This window comes from Sprattus sprattus (genome assembly GCF_963457725.1).
Source record: "Sprattus sprattus genome assembly, chromosome: 20".
NCBI classification, from domain to species: domain Eukaryota; kingdom Metazoa; phylum Chordata; class Actinopteri; order Clupeiformes; family Clupeidae; genus Sprattus; species Sprattus sprattus.
The window spans coordinates 15828922-15847100 of record NC_137918.1 but is presented as its reverse complement, the minus strand read 5'-3'; the positions used below and the strand labels follow the sequence as shown (position 1 = coordinate 15847100).

At 42.3% G+C, this 18179-nt stretch overlaps 2 protein-coding genes across 2 annotated transcripts in view; one reads left to right on the top strand and one right to left on the bottom strand.

Annotated features, from left to right (window-relative positions):
• zdhhc3b (zDHHC palmitoyltransferase 3b) overlaps positions 1-3452 on the top strand; it is an 11024-nt gene extending 7572 nt beyond the window's left edge. Inside the window, exons 5-7 of the mRNA XM_080859011.1 lie at positions 148-229; positions 1664-1794; positions 2791-3452. Coding sequence (XP_080715137.1) covers positions 148-229; positions 1664-1794; positions 2791-2949 — 372 coding nt within the window. The 3' untranslated portion in view covers positions 2950-3452. The remainder of the gene's footprint in view (positions 1-147; positions 230-1663; positions 1795-2790) is intronic.
• A 9805-nt stretch (positions 3453-13257) lies between these two features.
• tmem42b (transmembrane protein 42b) lies at positions 13258-15166 on the bottom strand (the record flags this gene model as incomplete). Its single annotated transcript, XM_080859038.1, has 3 exons — positions 13258-13401; positions 13884-14030; positions 14990-15166. The coding sequence occupies 3 exons, from the start codon at positions 15164-15166 to the stop codon at positions 13258-13260; spliced, it is 468 nt and encodes a 155-aa protein (XP_080715164.1).
• Between the last annotated feature and the right edge of the window lie 3013 nt (positions 15167-18179).

Genomic DNA, 18179 nt, shown 5'->3' with positions numbered 1-18179 from the left:
AATCTCAGAGTGCTACGTAGTTAAAAACGCAAAGCATAGTGTAAAGAAAAAAAAAACATATTTTATGTTAGTAACCCAAAAGCTTAATCCTTGTAAGAATAATCCTTGTAAAATGTAGTAATAGTGTTGTGCTTGTTGTTGGTCTAGATGTACATTGCACTGATATCGCTGCACTCTCTCATAATGGCGGCTTTCCATTTCGTCTTCTGCTTCGAGCGGGACTGGAACAGTAAGTATTGCATTGCACACAGCCCTGAAACATGTTGTTTAACCACTACCAGTACATATACCACAAGCATATAGAGTCTTACATTCCTCGTAGACTTTACCGACCATGTGATTTTATTAAATGCTTAAATGCTTAAATACTTCAAAGCAGTTAGTAGCAGTTCTGGTGAATATGCATATCTTAAATGCTCAAAATCAGTTTTTTTTCAGTCGGTCTGAGCACTAAAATTCTTAGGACAGGACACCGTACCACACTACCATAACATAACAAGACATAACATAACATATAAGTACTCCACATGATATAACATAACATAAAATATTTTAACAATAAGCACTAAACATAAGATATACCTATGAAAGACATAATAGTAGACCTACTAGATAAACAATAAATATACAATATAGATACTAAACATAAAGAAGAAGTTAGAAGAAGGCCTAGTAGACTTAGCGGTCTCCTGTTTCTTCTATGGTGGGTAGATACAGTTAGATGAGTTTAATCAGAAGGTGAAAACCTGACTGTGGTTTGAACAGGCTGCAGAGAAAGTAGGTCAGTTTGTGGGGAGTAAATCCATTGGTCAAAAAATGGAAGAATAGCTTTCACAGCATGACATTGCCAGCTAAACTGCCGAAAGACACCAGCTAGTGTGTTGGCAAGCTTCCATCTGTGCCAACTGGGCTATTGAAGGTGTTTACAAGGGTTTTCCATGCCTTTTAGGTAGTTAGCTTGCTAGTTTTGGAACAGAACTACATATTGCTGCTTTAAATGCCCCGGAGAACCTTGAGCCTCTCCATACCCTTAGAGCTCCTGTACCTAAATACACCTGGAGAACCTTCCCCCTCTCCATACCCTTAGAGTTCCTGTACTTAAATACACCTGGAGAACCTTCAGTTCAAAATCAGTTTTTTTCCAAGTCAAGTCTTTTATTGTCAGATGCACAGAACAACAGTCGGTCAGAACAGAACCTTCACCCTCTAGTTCCTGTACCTAAATACACCTGGAGAACCTTGACCCTCTAGTTCCTGTACTTAAATACACCTGGAGAACCTTCACCCTCTAGTTCCTGTACCTAAATACACCTGGAGAACCTTGACCCTCTAGTTCCTGTACCTAAATACACCTGGAGAACCCTGACCCTCTCCATACCCTTAGAGTTCCTGTACTTAAATACACCTGGAGAACCTTGACCCTCTAGTCCTTGTACCTAAATACACCTGTAGAACCTTGACCCTCTCCATACCCTTAGAGTTCCTGTACTTAAATACACCTGGAGAACCTTGACCCTCTAGTTCCTGTACCTAAATACACCTGGAGAACCTTGACCCTCTAGTTCCTGTACCTAAATACACCTGGAGAACCTTGACCTATGACCCTCATTATATCCTCTTCCTCTTCCTCTCCCGACCTCTGACCCCCCCCACATGACCCCAGCGTGCAGCACCTTCTCACCTCCGGCCACGGTCATCCTCCTCATCCTCCTGTGCTTTGAGGGTCTCCTCTTCCTCATCTTCACCTCCGTGATGTTCGGCACACAGGTTCACTCCATCTGTAGCGATGAGACCGTAAGTGCCTTCACACACACACACACACACAGACACACACACACACACACACACAGACACACACACAGACACACACACAGACACACACACACACACACACACACACACACACACAGACACAGACGCGCGCACACCCCCCCCCCCCCCCCCCACACACACACACACACACACACACACACACACACACACACACACACACACACACAGCGCTTCCCCTGATTTGCTCCTCTCTCCACTTTCCATTCTGTGTAATCCAGTGAAGTCACCATGGATGTGGCTGTCTTCTCATCATTGAGTAGAGCCAAGTGATTCATCAAAGGCATTTATAATATTTATATACAGTACCAGTCAAAAGGTTGGACACACCTTTCATTTTTTTTTTTTTTTTTTTTTTTCTACATTGTAGATTAATACTGAAGAAATACAAAAGAACACAAATGGAATGATATACTAAACAAAAAAAGTGTTATATATACCATGTAGAACAAAGCAAAAGTAAAACATAAATAAAGAAATAACTTCTCAAAAAATTAGAAGGTGTGTCCAAACTTTTGACTGGTACTGTATTTATAATATAAAGGACCATAAGTGCATATAAAACTAATGTCCATAGCCAAGTCAGGCCTTTGGTGAAGTTTGATGTTTCAGGTACTGATTTAAGTAGCCACTGTTGTGATTTTATTAGTTTGATTGTTTCCCAGTTTTACCAATGCCAGATGGCAAATGTTCAGGACTCATGTTCCATGATGCGATACCATAATATTTATGTTATGATGATGGCAGTGCATATGGAAGTTGTATTTCAGCAGTAGTAGTGACCTTTGCACTGTAATTTGCCATGCCAAGGGACAACGGATTAACTAACCAAGCTAACCAAGCTAATTCTGGCGCATTTACATTTTCTGGGAAATGTTTATCAATGTACTCTTATCAATGTCCCTTTTCGAAAAATAAACGCATAAATAAATAAATACATTTTCTCTGTCTTTTTCTCAGGGCATAGAGCAGTTGAAGAAGGAGGAAAGACGATGGGCCAAGAAATCAAAGTGGATGAATCTGAAGGTTGTGTTTGGCCATCCCTTCTCTATATCCTGGCTCAGTCCCTTCTCCAAGCCCGACCACGGGAAAGCTGAGCCCTACCAGTACGTCGTCTGACACAGGACCACCTGTTGAACCCTGGCGCACGTGCCCTGGGTGGTGTGAGCGCGGCGCGCATTGATGATGCGTAATGGACAGCGCCTCCACAGCACCAGCCTGCTCTCTAAGCAGACCCTTCTCAGCAGGAGAAGACTTTCCAGAACTTTCTTTTAACTACTTCTTAATTTTGGTCATCTCGTAGACAAAAAAGAAGCCAGAGTTGCCCAGAGATTTAACACAAATCTGCCAATAGAATCGTTCATAGAATTACAAAATAACCTTAACCTTCAATTTGTTTTCTTTTCTTGATCCTGTCGGCTATTTCAAGCTGAGATGCTCCTTTTCTTATTCTCCAACCCTGATGATCGTCTATAGCTAGTAACAATGGCACCTTACTACTACCTGTCTGCACTCGACTAACACGACTATCTAGTCCTTCAAGCTGAGCCACTTCACGTTTTCTTTGTTTCTTTTTTGCTCTTTAATCAATGGAAGGGCACTCAAAATGACAGAAAGCAGAGGAGGGCCAGTACTAGCAAACCAAAGCACATGTCTCTCACTGACGGATGCTCCACAGTCTTAGCCTCAAAGTGTTCAGCTTTGTAGTGCAATGCATAGACCAACTAGAGTCGCTCCACAAGACTAATGCAAGGCTATTACGTAAAGCAAACAAAGTGTCAGTGTTTTCTGTGGTATTGTTATTTAATATTACAGCCTGTAAGTAGTTTGTCACCGTAACATTTGGTACGACAGTTCATTGACATAGGAGTCAAGAAAAGGACACACAGAGACCTTTGCTACTCGGACGGACTGGACACAAAAAACAAAGACATGTGGGGCCATATCAGCCGTGCTTTTACCAACCAGCATTTCCCATCTCTGTTTCTTAATGCAGTCGTTTTATAACCACAGCATGGGAGAGTTGCATTGGGTTCATGAAAATGCCTTTATAATTCAGAGAAAGTGAACAAACTTCTCCGTCTGGAGACTGCCTTACTTGAGGTGGCCCAGGGCTTAAAGGATCTGAATGGTGACTCTGTCCCTCACATTTTGCCAAATGGGATACTATTTTCTTCTTCTTTTTTCTTCTTCTTCTTTCTTACCCTTCCGAGGGGAGAGATGTTTAACATTGAACGCAGAAACCTCCCCTCTCTGTACATGCCTAGGTGGTACATCTCAAAGCAGAACGTACCAGAAAGACCCTTAAATAGGGGGTGGAGAACAGCTCATCATTCAGCTCTTGAGATTCTGCCTGAAATTGCCTTTTTAAATGTGACTTAACCATCCTTTAGTAATAGCAAAATATTTGTTTAACTTATTTAAGTGAAATAGTTGCTTCCAGTTATCTGATTCCACCTGAAAGCCTCAAGATATCACTAACAATAACACACACACACACACACACACACACACACACACACACACACACACACACACACACACACACACACACACACGTCACAATAACACAGCTGAGCTCCGGTGTTGTTTGGGACCATGCATGTGAACTGTGTCTGATTTTTAAAATTCTTTTTAATATGCCGTTTTTGAATGATTATGTCTACCCCGGCACCACTAGATGAGTCGAATAAGCAAGTTACAAGCGGAGCTTGAGCTCATCCCCTCAACCTCACTGGTCAGGCTGGAACTTGTGTGTGTGTGTGTGTGTGTGTGTGTGTGTGTGTGTGTGTGTGTGTGAGAGCGCGAGATCGAGAGCCTGGTCAGGCTGGAATTAATAACATGATCAGGGGTGAGGAGGTGCGACTGTGAAGCGTTTTCCCACACAGTGTCCCTCTCGGTAGACTGTGTGTGTGTGTGTGTGTGTGTGTGTGTGTGTGTGTGTGTGTGTGTGTTACCCTCTCGGTGGACTGTGACGGACTCCCCTACGAAGATCTCCCCAAAGCTGTAGTGTCTTCCAAACACCTGCAGCGGGTCAAACAGCCCATCCTGTGCCCATCCTGTGCCGGTAATGCCTCTAAAAACCCCTCTTGCCACCCCCCACCCCCAGCCCCCCTCCCCACTATGGAGAGCAGTTTCTCAGATGGAAAGGGATCACTTGTAACTACCTTGACCCACCAGCTGCAGTGTGTGCGCGTGTGTGTGACAGATAGATTAAGTGTGTGTGTGTGTGTGTGTGTGTGTGTGAGGGAGAGTGTGTGTGTGAGAGAGAGTGCATGTCTTGGCAGTAACAGCATCAGCACTCTTTAAATCGCTTACCTTTTTACTTTGAGCAGAATTGTAAAACTGAAAGACCCAACTGCTGCTGCTGGAGCCTCTGCTTTGGCCCTGGCAATAAGGCAGTGAAGTGTGTGTGTGTCTGTGTGTTGTGTGTGTGTGTGTGTTGTGTGTGTGTGTGTGTGTTGTCTGCTTTGGCCCTGGCAATAAGGCAGTGAAGCGTGTGTGTGTGTGTGTTGTCTGCTTTGGCCCTGGCGTTGAGGCAGTGAAGCGTGGGGTCTCTCTCAGCAGACGGGGATAAACCTTCTAGAACTTTCCTGGAGCCTAGCGCCTCTCATTACTGTAATTACTGTTTTATGTCTGCTAAAGAGAGTGGTGTGTGTGTGTGTGTGTGTGTGTGTGTGTGTGTGTGTGTGTGTGTGTGTGTGTGTGTGTGTGTGTGTGTGTGTGTGTGTGTGTGTGTGTGTGTGTCTGCTAAAGAGAGTGGTGTGTGTGTGTGTGTGTGTATGTCTGCTAAAGAGAGTGGGGTGTGTGTGTGTATGTCTGCTAAAGAGAGTGGGGTGTGTCTGTGTGTCTGCTAAAGAGAGTGGTGTGTGTGTGTGTCTGCTAAAGAGAGGTGTGGCTGGTGGGACTCACACACACACACTCATAGTCACACACACACACACACACACACACACACCCGGGGTGACTGATCCGGCTTTACTCCATGTACAATTTCCGATGAAAAGGGACAGGTGCTTTTTTTTTCTCTTTGTCAAATGTTTCTTTCTTTCTTTTTTTCTCTCTCAATCACTTTGTTCTTACTCATCTTGTTTGATACCTGTAAATAAAGTATTTACATTGTGCAAATATTTCAAATATCTATCTGAATGCAGCATATGTTGATTCAATTACTTTTACTTTGAAAGTAAATGCAATAAATCTTAGGTTTTTTTTCAACTAAAGGTTTTCTTGTTTGTGCATCAGGAAGTACTTAAGGTACACAGCGATGTTGCCAGGCAGTGTTGCTCATGCAGGTTTAATGAGGGGTTGAGAAGTTGTTTTGGTTTTTCTTTCCACAGGGGTATTAATAAGGTGATTACAGCCCTTCGTAATCTCACACAACAACCAACAAACTAGCAAAGCCAACACTTAACCATTTACGCTAATCTGACTGGATTATTTGACAAAGTAGCTGGCAGGAATGAGTAGGAAAAGTGAGATGTGTGAGGAAAGGCGGGCACACCAACTGAAATGCAGTCTCAAAAGTAAACAAGGTAACACGCAGTTTGTTCCTATTGGGAATTGGGACTGGACTTGATATAATGATACTTGACATAGGGAATTTCTGATCTACAATTTCGAAATAATAGAATAGTTGATAAAACGAGAGAGAAAATCAATATATGCTAGTGTACAGTGTTAGCCTGGTGACACCAGCCTACGTATTTCCGCCTGAATTGATTTCAAGCTCATACTCAGTCTGACCTAACCCTGTTGACAATCGTCTCCAGGACTTAAAATTTTGTAGGACCAATCGGCGAACAGTTCAGAGCTGTGACGCAAAACTCGCCTTGGAGGAAAAGACACGAAAAGCTATCGGAAAAGTTGTCTCAACTCTCGAGAACATCAGAAAATTAAAAGGAGAACAAGAGTATTTTCTTGTAAGTTTTATGATTGGAAAGGACGTCGTAGCTCTTCTCCCAACTGGCTTTGGGAAGAGTTTAATCTACCGAATGTTTACTAAACGTTGCTGATTGGTTAAGGAAACTCCAATGATTTTAAACCTCAAGATAAGCACCCGCCCATCTCGGAAACCAAAATGCATTGGGTTGGCCCAGACTGAAAGACGGAATGAAATGGAGTCACAGGCTGGTAATGGCCAGGCTAGTACAGTGTAGCCTAGTTTAGATTTTTTCAAGCCAAGTTTGTTGTGTCAGTTTGTTTGTGTCAGTTTTCCGTTGTCATCAGAATGTCTGATCTCCGTTCAGTGCTGCATTTTTTTCAGTGTCACAGAACTTGGCCACCCAAAGCTGCTTGTCTTGCTGTTTGTTTAGGTTTGTTTATTTTGGAATAAGAGACACTACAATATGTGCACGCACCCTAGTTAGGCTGGCATAAGCCGTATGACATAAGCATGTCATATAGGAATGATTCATGAGGCAAAAGAACAGCTCACAAAGAAGGTCGCCATCCAAAAGGGAGGTCGTCAATTCCAGTGGGAAGATACCTAACCAACAGAAAAAAAACCTCCAAAGATTAGCTACCTTGGGGGGCACTGTGGCGCAAGCAGTAGCCCCGACCACATTCAGGCTTGACGCCCATGGAGGACACGGGTTCGAATCTGGCACGATGTCATTTCTCCTGTCCACTCCCCACCTCTTCTCCCTCTCATTTCCAGTCCCACTCGTAACTGCACCATCGATTAAAGGCGAGAAAAGCCCCAAAATACATATATATATATAAAAAGATTAGCCACTTGCTTCTCCATCCTTCTGAGGCGGAGAGTTTTCAGACGTGTTTCCACTGTAGAATCTTTGAATGGTTAACAAATGAAGACTTATCACCGTAATAGGCCCAATCAGGTCCATAAATGTCTGCACAGTCCATAATCTCTGTCTGTGATGGGATCACTATCCAGAGATAGTTCTTCCAGGCTAAATAATTGAACCACTAAATTCAATTAAGGTGTTAAATGCCTTTTAAACTCAGTCACCCATAGTGGCTTATGTTCCTTTACTCCTCTCAGTAACTGGAAATAGGAGGCTAGGTAGTCCCCACTCACATGAAAGTGGATCTTTCTGGCTCATCTAGACACAGCAGGAGCATCTCAGGTCTCCACTCTGATTAGACCTCATTAAGAACTTACTGCATAAGAGCACCAAGCCTCTTGGAAGTCCACAAACAGGAAGTAGTTTTAACTGTCACTTTAGAGCTAAATTATGTCATTCATTAAGGGAAAAGAAAGAGAGAGAGAGAGACACAGGTGAAATGTTTCATGAGTGAAGAGTCATCTGATAGGAAAGATGATATAGGGCTTGTCTGAGGGCTCTTCACTGTCAGCTTTTTCACTTTGAGCCACGGAGAAGACACAACTTTGTTGTGTCATTCGGGCTAACCGGCCCAGTCTTGTGACAGATGTTTCCTACGAAAACCGAGAGTGCTGGTAAATGAGTACAGTCTGAACACTTTTAGGAGGAAGTAACTGTGGCATTTTCAGTTATAATAATATTAAAATGAGAGTATGATTCTGAAAAGATTAATTTGATGTCTTGGTGTTATGAGCTCTACAGGAATTGACCATGACTCCTCAGCTCTGTAAAGATTCAATTAAATCTCCTTACACCAGAAGTCTGAACACTTTTAGGAGGAAGTAACTGGTAAATGAGTAGAGTCTGAACACTTTTAGGAGGAAGTAACTGGTAAATGAGTACAGTAGTCTGAACACTTTTAGGAGGAAGTAACTGGTAAATGAGTACAGTAGTCTGAACACTTTTAGGAGGAAGTAACTGTGGTAAATGAGTACAGTAGTCTGAACACTTTTAGGAGGAAGTAACTGTGGTAAATGAGTACAGTAGTCTGAACACTTTTAGGAGGATCTTCGGTGTAAATGACTCTAATAAGGCACTGAAAGTAACTGTGATGTACCTGAGGGAGGGTGTGTGTGTGTGTGTGTGTGTGTGTGTGTGTGTGTGTGTGAGAGAAAGAGAGAGCCTGGTCAGGAGACTCCCTGTGAGAAGATGATCAGAGGAGGATGAGGATGATCACATGAAAGATAGAAACAAAATGCCAGACTGTCCATAGTATGTAGTCTTGTCAGTCTGATAAATAAAATATGAACCAATTAAATGTTGCTGGGAGGCACAGGCTTTGTGTGAATCAAATATTTATGGACTCTAGTGAGCCCTTGTCTAGCTCTTGTAAGTCTTATGACAACTGTATATTTGTCAGGTCGTATCCATATGAATAAATCAAGCCAGCGGACTGTTTTAGCCAATTATGAAAACGACTTTGTTTAGTAGAAGAGTGGCTTTGAGGAAAACACAACCGAAGGCCAATTTAGCTGCTTTATGATAACTAGCTAGAATTACGTCAACACCACAAACACAACTTCAAATGGTTTGCTATTTGGAAGGTTTATTCAATCACATTATTATTCAAGAATACATGAGTGTTTACAAGTTTCCTTCAAATAAAAATGCAAATATTCAATTAGAAAATAAAGGCATCTATGTACAAATGTGTCTTTTTTTTTTTTTCCCCCTCACAAAAAAAATGTGATAACGATTCTCTATTCTTCAACAGCCAGACAGGTCCTGTCACAGATTGTTTGACTATGTTGATGAATGATCAATATTAATACAGAGGCCCTATATGCATGCATAACATACCTCTACACATCTGTGTGTATGACTGTTTTAACATAACAGGAAAACAGTCAAGCAACTGTGGTTTGTTTGTATCTGAACATAGTCTTATTAAGACGTTTTTATCAGGTGTTTTTTTATTCTGCGTGTATGACTGTTTTTACTTAACAGGAAGACAGTCAAGGAACTGTGGTTTGTTTGTATCCGAAAATAGTCTTATTAAGACTTTTTTTTAATCAGGTGTTTTTTTATTCTGCCTAAAACAATGATTGTAATACCTGCATTAGCTACCCCTCTGACCAGGGTTCGTAGTAATCTTTTACTATCCTCTGTGTCTTCTGATTATTATTATATTTTTATTATAAATATTATATATAGTAATTATACATTATTATATGGAATCCAATGGGGAATGGATAGTAACACAGTCTTCCAATTACAGTTGCCTAATCTAATTAAAACCTCACAGGGTGGTCTCTCTACATAGTGGGGAACTAGAAAATACCAACAGCTTTCTCTCTCCTTAAAAAAAAAAGCAAAAAATTCACATTGTCAGGGAACTGTATTCCTTCTGTCCTGTATACATTTTTTTTAAAGATCTAGAGCTGAATTGGACTGGAAAGTAACTGCTCAGATCAGCTTCAGATGTTGTGCCAAGTCCATCCATGTTTGCTGGAAAACTTCCATTTCACTGCTGGTCCAACAAATGTCACCCTGACCTTGCAAAACCCAGCAAAAAAGATGTAGGAAGAACACTGGATTGAGGAAGTGTACTGAACGCTGGGTCTTAGTACGTAGCTACAGAAGGAATGTACATTTCATTTGTCTAACACCTTTGAGTGGCATGCATATTAAATAACACATCAAAAACCAAACCGAAACCCAGGAAAGAGCGACTGCCATTGGTCGATTCCCAACATAAGGCTATGCTGCAAGTAGAGAGCGATCCTCTAGATTTGACAGAAAAAAACGATCAAAAATAACCACGATTGTTATTGCACATAAACCCACTCCACCTCCAGTGCATCACAGTGATGTGGGACTACTCCGAGCCACCAGGGGGCGGAACAGGGATACTCAGAAGTGCCCCAGTAGATAACCTGCATGCATGAGGGAGATGATGCTATTTCTGCTGTCGCTCAGAGAGCTCAAGACGATGTTCTGAAAGTGACAGCACTGCTCAAGCCTCTGCCTGTCACGATACTAAAGACTGGCTGTGTGTATGTGTGTGTGTGTGTGTGTGTGTGTGTGTGTGCTTGTACTACGGTTTGGTCTCATCCATTAGAAGTCAACTAGACACAGTGGACACAGTAATTACACAGTCTTTGCTGGGATGATTACGTTAGGACAGACTTACTGGACGTAAGTGATGAAACTTCCCCATTAATAGGGCGGTCTCCTAACTAGCCCCTCGGACCATGTAATCTCAGCTCCTGGTTAATGCCGTCTTGGTTAGCCCAATGGGGCGTTGTAGTCTTTGGTATGACAGAAAACGTAAGTGTATAGCCGGGACTCGAGCCTTGAAAGAAACTGTCCCTCTGAATGTATCTGAAAACAAACCCCTTGCCCTCAACCCAAAGATAATAATACAATTCATATGTGGTACAAAATAACAAGTAAACAACACTTTACATAACTTGTTAAATAAAACAGTTTTAGGAGGTCTCAGCAAGGCTCTGACACGACTGAACTGTTACTGTGTGTGGAGTATTTGTGTGTGGAGTTTATACTCTATGTAGTATCTTTGTGTGGAGTGTGTGTCTGTGGAGTATCTACTCTTTGGAGTATCCGTGTGTAAAGTATCCGTGTGAAGTATTTGTGTGTGGAGTATCTGTGTGTGAATTATCTGTGTGGAGTATCTACTCTATGTAGTATCTATGTGTGGAGTATTTGTGTGTGAAGTATCGGTGTGTGGAGTATTTGTGTGTGTAGTATCTGTGTGTGAAGTATCTGTGTGTAAAGTGTCTACTCTATGTAGTATCTATGTCTGGAGTATCTGTGTGTGAAGTATCTTCTCTATGTAGTATCTATGTGTGGAGTATTTGTGTGTGAAGTATCCGTGTGTGGGTATCCGTGTGTGAAGTATCTGTGTGTGAAGTATCTGTGTGTAAAGTGTCTACTCTATGTAGTATCTATGTCTGGAGTATCTGTGTGTGAAGTATCTTCTCTATGTAGTATCTATGTGTGGAGTATTTGTGTGTGAAGTATCCGTGTGTGGGTATCCGTGTGTGAAGTATCTACTCTATGTAGTATCAGTGTGTGAAGTATCTGTGTGTGAAGTATCTCCTCTATGTAGTATCTACTGTGTGTGTGGAGTATCTGTGTGTGTACTATGCCATGCAGAGACAGTGAACACTTGTCATCACTGCAGCAGATATGCAGATATATAAACTGTCTGCTCATGCCGTACACAGATGCTGTGACAGTTTAAAAATCTATGCAGAGTGCATCTGCCTAATCGCAAAACACACTTCACACACTCCTCTGTAGGGCACTTCAACGGTGAACAGTGTCATGCTAACAGTGGCATGGGAGCTGGATAACTTGGATGTAAAAAAAGGCTAACAGACGCTAAATTATTTCACAGTAACATTTCAGCTTGTATGATAAGTGAAGTTTCCTGAACCTTATGTCCAACCAAATTATTAAGACCACTAACCTATGGATATGGTGAAGCTAGAGTTCCTATTGGATACGGTGTAGCTAGAGTTCCTATTGGTTATGGTGTAGCTAGATTTCCTATGGTTATGGTGTAGCTAGATTTCCTATGGATACGGTGTAGCTAGAGTTCCTATTGGATACGGTGTAGATAGAGTTCCTATGGATACGGTGTAGATTGATGTCCTATGGATATGGTGTAGCTAGATTCCCTATGGATATGGTGTAGATTGATGTCCTATGGATATGGTGTAGCTAGAGTTCCTATTGGATATGGTGTAACTAGAGTTCCTATGGATACGGTGTAGATTGATGTCCTATGGATATGGTGTAGCTAGATTCCCTATGGATATGGTGTAGATTGATGTCCTATGGATATGGTGTAGCTAGAGTTCCTATTGGATATGGTGTAACTAGAGTTCCTATGGATACGGTGTAGATTGATGTCCTATGGATATGGTGTAGCTAGATTCCCTATGGATATGGTGTAGATTGATGTCCTATGGATATGGTGTAGCTAGAGTTCCTATTGGATACGGTGTAGCTAGAGTTCCTATTGGATACGGTGTAGATTGACATCCTATGGATATGGTGTGGCCAGATATCCTGAGCACACAGAAGATGAATCTGGCCTGGGTCTGGCCCTGATATGAATCTGGCCTGGGTTTGGCCCTGATATGGGCCGCACCCGGCCCAGAGACTGTTGCCGTATGTAGAGGTCCTCAGTCACTGGTGTGGGTTGACGGAGAGGCTGGCGACCATTTTCTATTCCCAGCTAATTATTACCATCAGTGGACCCATGGATGTGTGTGTGTGTGTGTGTGTGTGTGTGTGTGTGTGTGTGTGTGTGAATGTGTGTGAGAGAGAAGGAGAGAGAGCAAGAGAAAGAAAGAGATAGAGAGATTTGTTTGACATACTGGCCCAAACCACAGCTGAGTCTGGCTCGGAGCTTGGCAAGATCCGCTCCAGAGTCAGCTGTTGTGTGTGTGTGTGTGTGTGTGTGTGTGTGTGTGTGAGTGTGTGTGTGTGTGTGTCTGTCTGTCTGTGTCTATGTGTGTGTGTGTGTGTGTGTGTGCGTGCGTCAGCTGTTGTATGGGGCTGTGCTCAGTGACCGGTGCCGATCGAGACTACCCATGGTATTATTTTAATCGTCCTTGTTGGCGTCCGTTAGCTCTCGGTCACGGGGAGCAGCTCGGTGAAGCACCAGGAGACCCGAGAGAGTGAGGGAGATCCCCACCCACCACAGCGCAATGTGGGTCTCGCCAAAGATGAGCTGCCCCAGGAATGCCTGTCCAGAAATACATAAAAACAAGTCACAAATGTCTACCAGGAATGCCTGTCCAGAAATACACAAAACAAGTCACAAATATAGTACTACTACTGTTTGGAGGATGATCTTATCTTATTTGATGATCAGTCAAGTAATGACAGTGTTACCACACGTCAGTTCAACTGCAATTTCATTTAAGTTATGAATATTATTTATCATTATATCAATATTGATATCATTTTATTCTTTCCCACCTCATCAATATTGTATTGCTTACTGTCATTAGCCTACTGCTCTCTGCACGTTGGTTGGTCAGTTGTCAATGTGGCTTTACTGTTTAAATACAGGATTGTATCTATCAGTGTGGTTGGGCAGGAAGAAACCTTAAGCAGAACCACGGCACATAAGGGGGGGACCCATCTACTTGAGGTCGGCCGTACAGTACAAGTACAGGATTGTATCTATCAGTGTGGTTATTAATAACAGCAGCAGGTACTCACGGAGGAGATGAAGTTGGAGGCGGTGGTGGTCACAGTGGTTTGAGTGGAGGAAGAGGAGTATCTGAGCGCTTTGGCCAGAAACGTCCACATCACAGCGTTACAGGTAAATAGCAGCCCCCCGCACAGCAGCCTCAGAGGGATGTGCAGCTGTAGGCAGAGTCATGAGGTTAAAAATGCACACACACAATATTTTGTAATTACTTGACTAGACTTACATGTGGAAACACTGTAATTACTTGACTAGAATTATGAGGTTAAAAATGTACACACACAATATTTTGTAATTACTTGACTAGAATTACATGTGGAAACACTGTAATTACTTGACTAGAATTATTAGGTTAAAAATGCACACACACAATATTTTGTAATTACTTGACTAGAATTACATGTGGAAACACTGTAATTACTTGACTAGAATTATGAGGTTAAAAATGTACACACACAATATTTAAAGTGCCCTGGTCTCTATTTGATGAATGATGATTTTGGACTTTGAAGCAATTTTATCAGTCCAATGAATAAATTACTGGTTGTGTTTTTTTTCTTACAATGTTTCTTCACCTAGAGAAGAATGAATGAATAATTGACAGTACCGATGGCTATGCGAATAAAATATTAATTTTAGAGTATTCCTCTATTACATCATCGCTATGTCAACACGTGCTCTCGGTGTTGAAGGTCATCCTTGCCAAACATGATGCTGATTGCCAAACATCGTACCATTCGCACTCATCAGAACTAATTGAAAATGTGGTCACTTCGAACAGTTAAAATCATGTACAATCTCGTGCAGTGTCACGATCAGTTTAAGTCAAATGTCAAATTCGGTGAGGTAACGCCGAGGGCAGCCAAGAGTAACAATGTCGTCTTTCTCACGCGGGAATCGCATGAGCGTGACATGCAGCGTGCACTCGGTGGTGCTGATGCTGAGTGAGATGCGGACCGCCAACTGTCAAGAGAGAACGACCTCGGTGCCACGCGAGTAGACCGATGACTCTCAGCAGAGAATTCACCCGGAGAAGCCACTGACACCTAAATTATTTAAAGCTGCCCCGAGTCTCATCGTGTTAATTATTCAGTCTAATCTGAAACGAGGGGCTCACCCAGTCACAGGCGGTAGTTTCGTTCTCCTGTCGAAATTTACGTTGCTCGCCCCATGTCCTCAGTCCCGTCTCGCAAACCCCTTTAAGGTAGTCGGTTCCGAGGGATAGTTTCGCAGACGAGGAGGCTACGGCTCCCAGGAAACCCGCCAGCAGTGCATAGAAAACCCCGGGAAACATGCTGACTGCCGAAGCACATATTTTTTTTTTCTAATCCTTTACATCTCTAGTGCTGTATCAGGCTGCGTGTGTGCAGGGAAACCGCACTTCCTACCAACAGTCGTCCAGTGGAAGACACACCAATGAAAACACTTGGTCAGAGGCTCTGTCACCGACGTCGGTGGGCAGGAATGTTGCTGTCATGTGTAGGATTGTGGGAGGAGTAGTTTTTTGGTGATGTTTCATATATGTACCCATGCCTGCACTACCTGCGGGGACGGCGTGGTAGAAAAATGTTGTAGAGGTGTTTTAATTTGTAGGTTATACGCACGACACAAAAATAACGTTTGCATCGGTGCCTGCAATTATTCGATTTGTAAGGAATGTACGTATAGTTATAGTGTTAGATGGCAGTTATATTATAGTGTCAGTTATCAGTTCGCGGCAGCCAGAAAAGACTGTCACTCTCTGTTTCAAAATCTAAAATTGAAGCAAATTTAGCAGAGTCCTCGGGACATTGAGTTCATTTCTCTCTCCCACTCTCTTGCTCTCTGTCCCTCTCTCCCATCTCGTCCGTGGCTTGTTAGAGATGAGATCAGTGCTAATGAAATGCCCTTGACTGGATGAGAGCTTCAGTAAATCATCATGGCCAGTACCATCCATCCCAGATGCACTTAGCTCCCCCCCGAGCGACACACCAAGGCGACGGATGTTAGCCTCTGCCAGCAAATTAGCTAAATCACAGGGCTGCTGCACTGGGGGACAGAAATGGAGGGACATTAAATAGTGGTAACAAGAATGGGAGCATTCAGAGAATGCAAACCTCCGCCTTGTGACCTTGACCTTTGACGTTGACATCTGAAAATCTAATCAATTTTTTTTTTGTGATCAATTTTTTATTGTATTTTATATTTCATACAAGAAACAGTTACACATATACACAAGTAAGACAACATAACACATATAATACTCAACCATACTCCCCCCCCCAAGCCCACCCACCCCCAGGTCTTGCCTCCCACAAAGACAGAATCAATCATTTGAGAAGCTCAGCAAATCTGTTAAATAGGCCTAATACTAACATGTGAAATAAATAAAGAAACAAAAAGAAAAGGAAAAGGATGAAAAGGCAGTCTAATCAATTATTGCCATTATATGACCCAATCTCCCCACAAAGTTTGATGGAAATCGGTCCATGCGTTTCTGCGTAATCCTGCTGACAAACAAACAAACATACAGGGGTGAAAATATAACCTCCTTGGCGGAGGTTATAATGGAGGATATTTCGCTTCTGGTCTGACTGACTGGCTCCATAGCAGGTTGAAAGCTTTCCCACATAGCAGCTCTTTCAGAAAAATGGATCCACATCAGATGTATGCATGGATAGTTGATAGTTGAAGTTTACGGGAAATATTGGGGGGATGTAGTTTAGTATACACACTAGGGCACATGTATGGCATAGCCACAAATAGTCATGGCACTGGTTATTGTTAAAAGATGGACACATTTCTTATTTGTCACACAGTTTCAAAAAACGAATTATTTATATGACCAATGGTTGATATATAATGTATTATGTCTTACATGAATGCATTTAAGTATTTTTCAGGTGTTCTTACACTTGATTGGTATGAGATTCACTTGATCCATTATGAGACAGCACAGAGCATGTGTAAACGATTTGGCCAGTAGGTGTCTCTGATGTTCTTCAGTGACGCATTCTGACCCTCTAAGTCCCTCAATGCCTTCGAATTATTTTACCCAAATGATGCAATAGTGGGGTGCTGCCAATCTACATATCATGTGAGTTGTTGCCAGGATACAATCGGTAAGTTGGTTTAGGTGACAATATCATAATAATAATAATAATTCATTTTATTTTTAACGCACTTTTCATTCACAGGAATCTCAGCAAGAGAGGTGTGTTCTGTAAATCAGTCATCATGAAAGAGAGGTAGTGATTTGCCACATGCTGATCAAATCACTTACTAGTTTACATGATTCCATTTATGATGCCACTAACCTAAAGAAAATTCAGTGTTTGGTCTCCTTGGCAACTGTGAAATGTGCTGGAGGCACTAGGAACATCATTAAAAAAAAATTGTTTGTGCCAAGCAAGATTTTGTCAACTACTCCCTAACAGTCAGCATTTTGTCTCTTGCTTTGTGGAAGATACAGCCTTTATCCATCAATCACAGCACAGTTGTGAAATCCAGCCTTTAACACCCAGCGGGAATGTTCCGATCCCAACAAGCTCTGAAGAAACCCTGAAATAAAACCCTTACGTGTGTGTGTGCGTGTTTGTGTGTGTAGGAGATGTGTGTGAAACCCTGGACTTTAACACCCAGCGGGAATTCACAGGACTGCCGGAGAGTGTGGACACATCGCATGTCATAATAATGGTCCAATGGTTTAATCTCCACATCTCTTCTTGTTAGGAGACTACATTATGGCCTTTCCCCAAGAAGGACCACTTCACAGGCCGGCAAGGCCGCCCAGGAACCAACCTCAGAAGTGCCATCACGCCAGCTAATTAGCCACTCACTATTATCTCGACGCACAAGAGATGAATAACTTCCATTTCTAGGGGCCCAATTAGCGATGACAGCGCAGGCTTGAGCCGAAGCGGAGGTCTCGGAAACAGGGGCATGGTGGTTTCGGTCCTCCCATTGTCACGACGACGAGTCCTTGGAGGATAATGAAGCCACCGAGCACTGGCCATAGACAGCCTCTTGTGGCGGGTACCCTGTTAGATGTTAGAATATGAGTCACGCTTCCTGCCGGTATCATGGCTTTTTGAGTGCTGCTATTGCCTTCAGATGAGGGCTTTGGTAGCGGGGAGAAATACAGTACCAGTCAAGGTTTAGACACACCTTCTTATTTTTTGAGAAGTTTTTTCTTTACTTTTATTATTTTCTAAATGGTAGATAACACTTTTTTTGGTTTAGAACATCATTCCATATGTGTTATTTCGTAGTTTAAATGTCTTCAGTATTAATCTACAATGTAGAAAATAATAAAAGATAAGAAAAAA